Raw genomic sequence first — 2,230 nt, 5'->3', positions numbered from 1 at the left:
GAAGGTACACCAAATTCTAAAGATGTTGACATTTCAATGAATAATTTCTCGAAAGCATCGTGTATTTCTTCTTTTGGTAGAAAAGGTAGTCCAAATAGTCGCCGTACCCATAGATGTAATTTGGCATTTTTTATATATTCTATAAAAAGACCCTTTTTGCCCAACATTCTAAACACCGCTTGATTTAAATGAAACAAGCATAATTTAATGTTTGCTCCCAATACTTTACTAAATGCGTTCATTGCTGAAATCTGACAATCACAGTGTACAATTTTAACATTGATTAAAAAGGGATTTAGTACTTTAAGAGCACGAATAAATGTTTCTTCTGTCTCATTTGGAAGTAATAGAAATGCAATTGGATAACATGTGTTATCAATAAGAGAGTGTAACGTATACAAACATGTAATTATGTTTGGAGTAATTCGATATGTTCCATCACCAAACACTTCTTCTGACTTGGAGGCGATGTGCCGTTGTGTACAAGAAGAAAAAATAAAAAATCTGGAGAGTGTTTGAGTTTCAGTGAAAGAATCATAAAATAAAAAAGTATTGTCTGGATTAGACTCATTTTGAGGTATCAATGTGGTTTTCAAAACTTCCGTGAAATTGATATCTTCAATTGTTTTGGGATTACTTCCAAGAAGTCTTTCTTGTAGTCTGGTTATATATTTATTAATTGATCTATGGTCTTTTATTGACATGTTTGAACAAAAATTGTGTGTCATGACTCTTTTTGTTATTTCACGCGGAGTATCACTTAGACCTTTAACAAATTCTATATCTGCGGCTTCTCTTCGACATCTTGACAAAAATAAACGTTCGTGATCAAAAATACAAGTATGATTTCCAACAATATAATAATCATTATCTTTTACATGTACTGTTACATTACAGTTATTTCCAGCACATTCAAAAACAATATCATTTTTCGATTTGTCCCATTTGGCACGTTGAAAGAAACATATTTTTCCAATACACAATACTGGATGTCGCTTTGGGTTATCATTGAGTTCTTTAAAGAAGCGAAGAGGTTCTTTTGTCATTTGAAATAAATCTGAATAAATTAATTGTAAATGTATTAAATAAACAAAATTTTAAATAAAATATGTTTATAAATATATAAATGTATAATTGTTAAAATAGAGTTTAATTTGAAATAATAAATTGGTTCAAACATCTTGAAATCTAAAATGCATTCAAACATTGACACCAAAATAATTATCAAAAATAAAATATCTTTTATTAAAATTGATAGTATTTATTTTCAATTTCCAGCTATTGTATTTACAATATTCCATATATAATATATATTATTTAATAATTGTTTAGCTGGAAGTACAAAATATGAAAAGATTAATTTTTCTTTTTATAGATGTTTTATTTCTGAAAAAAATCTCTTATTCTTATTATTTTTGTATAAATTAATCAACACAAATGATATACAATTGTAATTTCAAGTATTTTAAATAAATTTCAATTTAATTTTAATTAATTTAATTTAAAAAAATATGTAAAATGCACACAAATTATACCAATAAATTATATTTTTATAATTTCTATTTTTATTCAAACGTATGTTTGTTTTGTATTTTACAATTTTACAATATTAATAACATTGTTTTCTAATTATAAAATAAAAATATATATTTATAGAAAATATATATTTTATTGTTATAAATACAAAATATTTTGAGGGTTTCGACAACTGTCTTAGTTGATAATTGTCAAAGTTGACAAATGTCTTGTAATCCTGTAAATGTACTCTCGCTTGAAAACACCCATTTTGTTGTTGTTTTGAGGATTCATGTTGTTATTTGTACGTGAGGAAGTGTTGTTCTTTTCATCTTCAAAAGTGATAAAGAGTGCTTCGAACGCATTTCCATAGAAAGTGACTCGATAGAAAAATCCGACGTACTTATTCACATTTTTAATATCTTGATACAACTGCATCACAGACACATAACATCTTGAAAGTGTTTTAAAATCACCAATAGAGGAACAATATGGTATAACAAAGTTGTTCAAAGAAATTGCGTATTGTTGCAAATTTTGTTTTCTGAACGCATCAGCAGCTGCAAACACCACATTAAATAAGAACTCCTTGTTAATAAACATAGAGTTATTCAAGTATGTTGGTTGCTTTTTCTCCACCTTTATCTGCTCGGATTCAACTGAGATGATGTCGTACAAATAATTCATATCCAAATCTACTTTGATCACATTCGTT

The 2,230-nt window shown here is 27.0% G+C and overlaps 1 protein-coding gene across 1 annotated transcript; it reads right to left on the bottom strand.

Annotated features, from left to right (window-relative positions):
* Window positions 1-1,713: 1,713 nt before the first annotated feature.
* On the bottom strand, window positions 1,714-2,229 carry EIN_421950 (hypothetical protein; the record flags this gene model as incomplete). The annotated part of the gene is made up of 1 exon (XM_004258549.1): window positions 1,714-2,229. A coding segment is annotated over one exon (516 nt), but the record flags the coding sequence as incomplete, so codon positions are not given.
* Between the last annotated feature and the right edge of the window lies 1 nt (window position 2,230).

Source organism: Entamoeba invadens (genome assembly GCF_000330505.1).
Source record: "Entamoeba invadens IP1 unplaced genomic scaffold scaff_1105074725287, whole genome shotgun sequence".
Classification (NCBI taxonomy): domain Eukaryota; phylum Evosea; order Mastigamoebida; family Endamoebidae; genus Entamoeba; species Entamoeba invadens.
The sequence above is the reverse complement of the archived record's forward strand: the minus strand, read 5'-3'. Positions and strand labels throughout refer to the sequence as shown.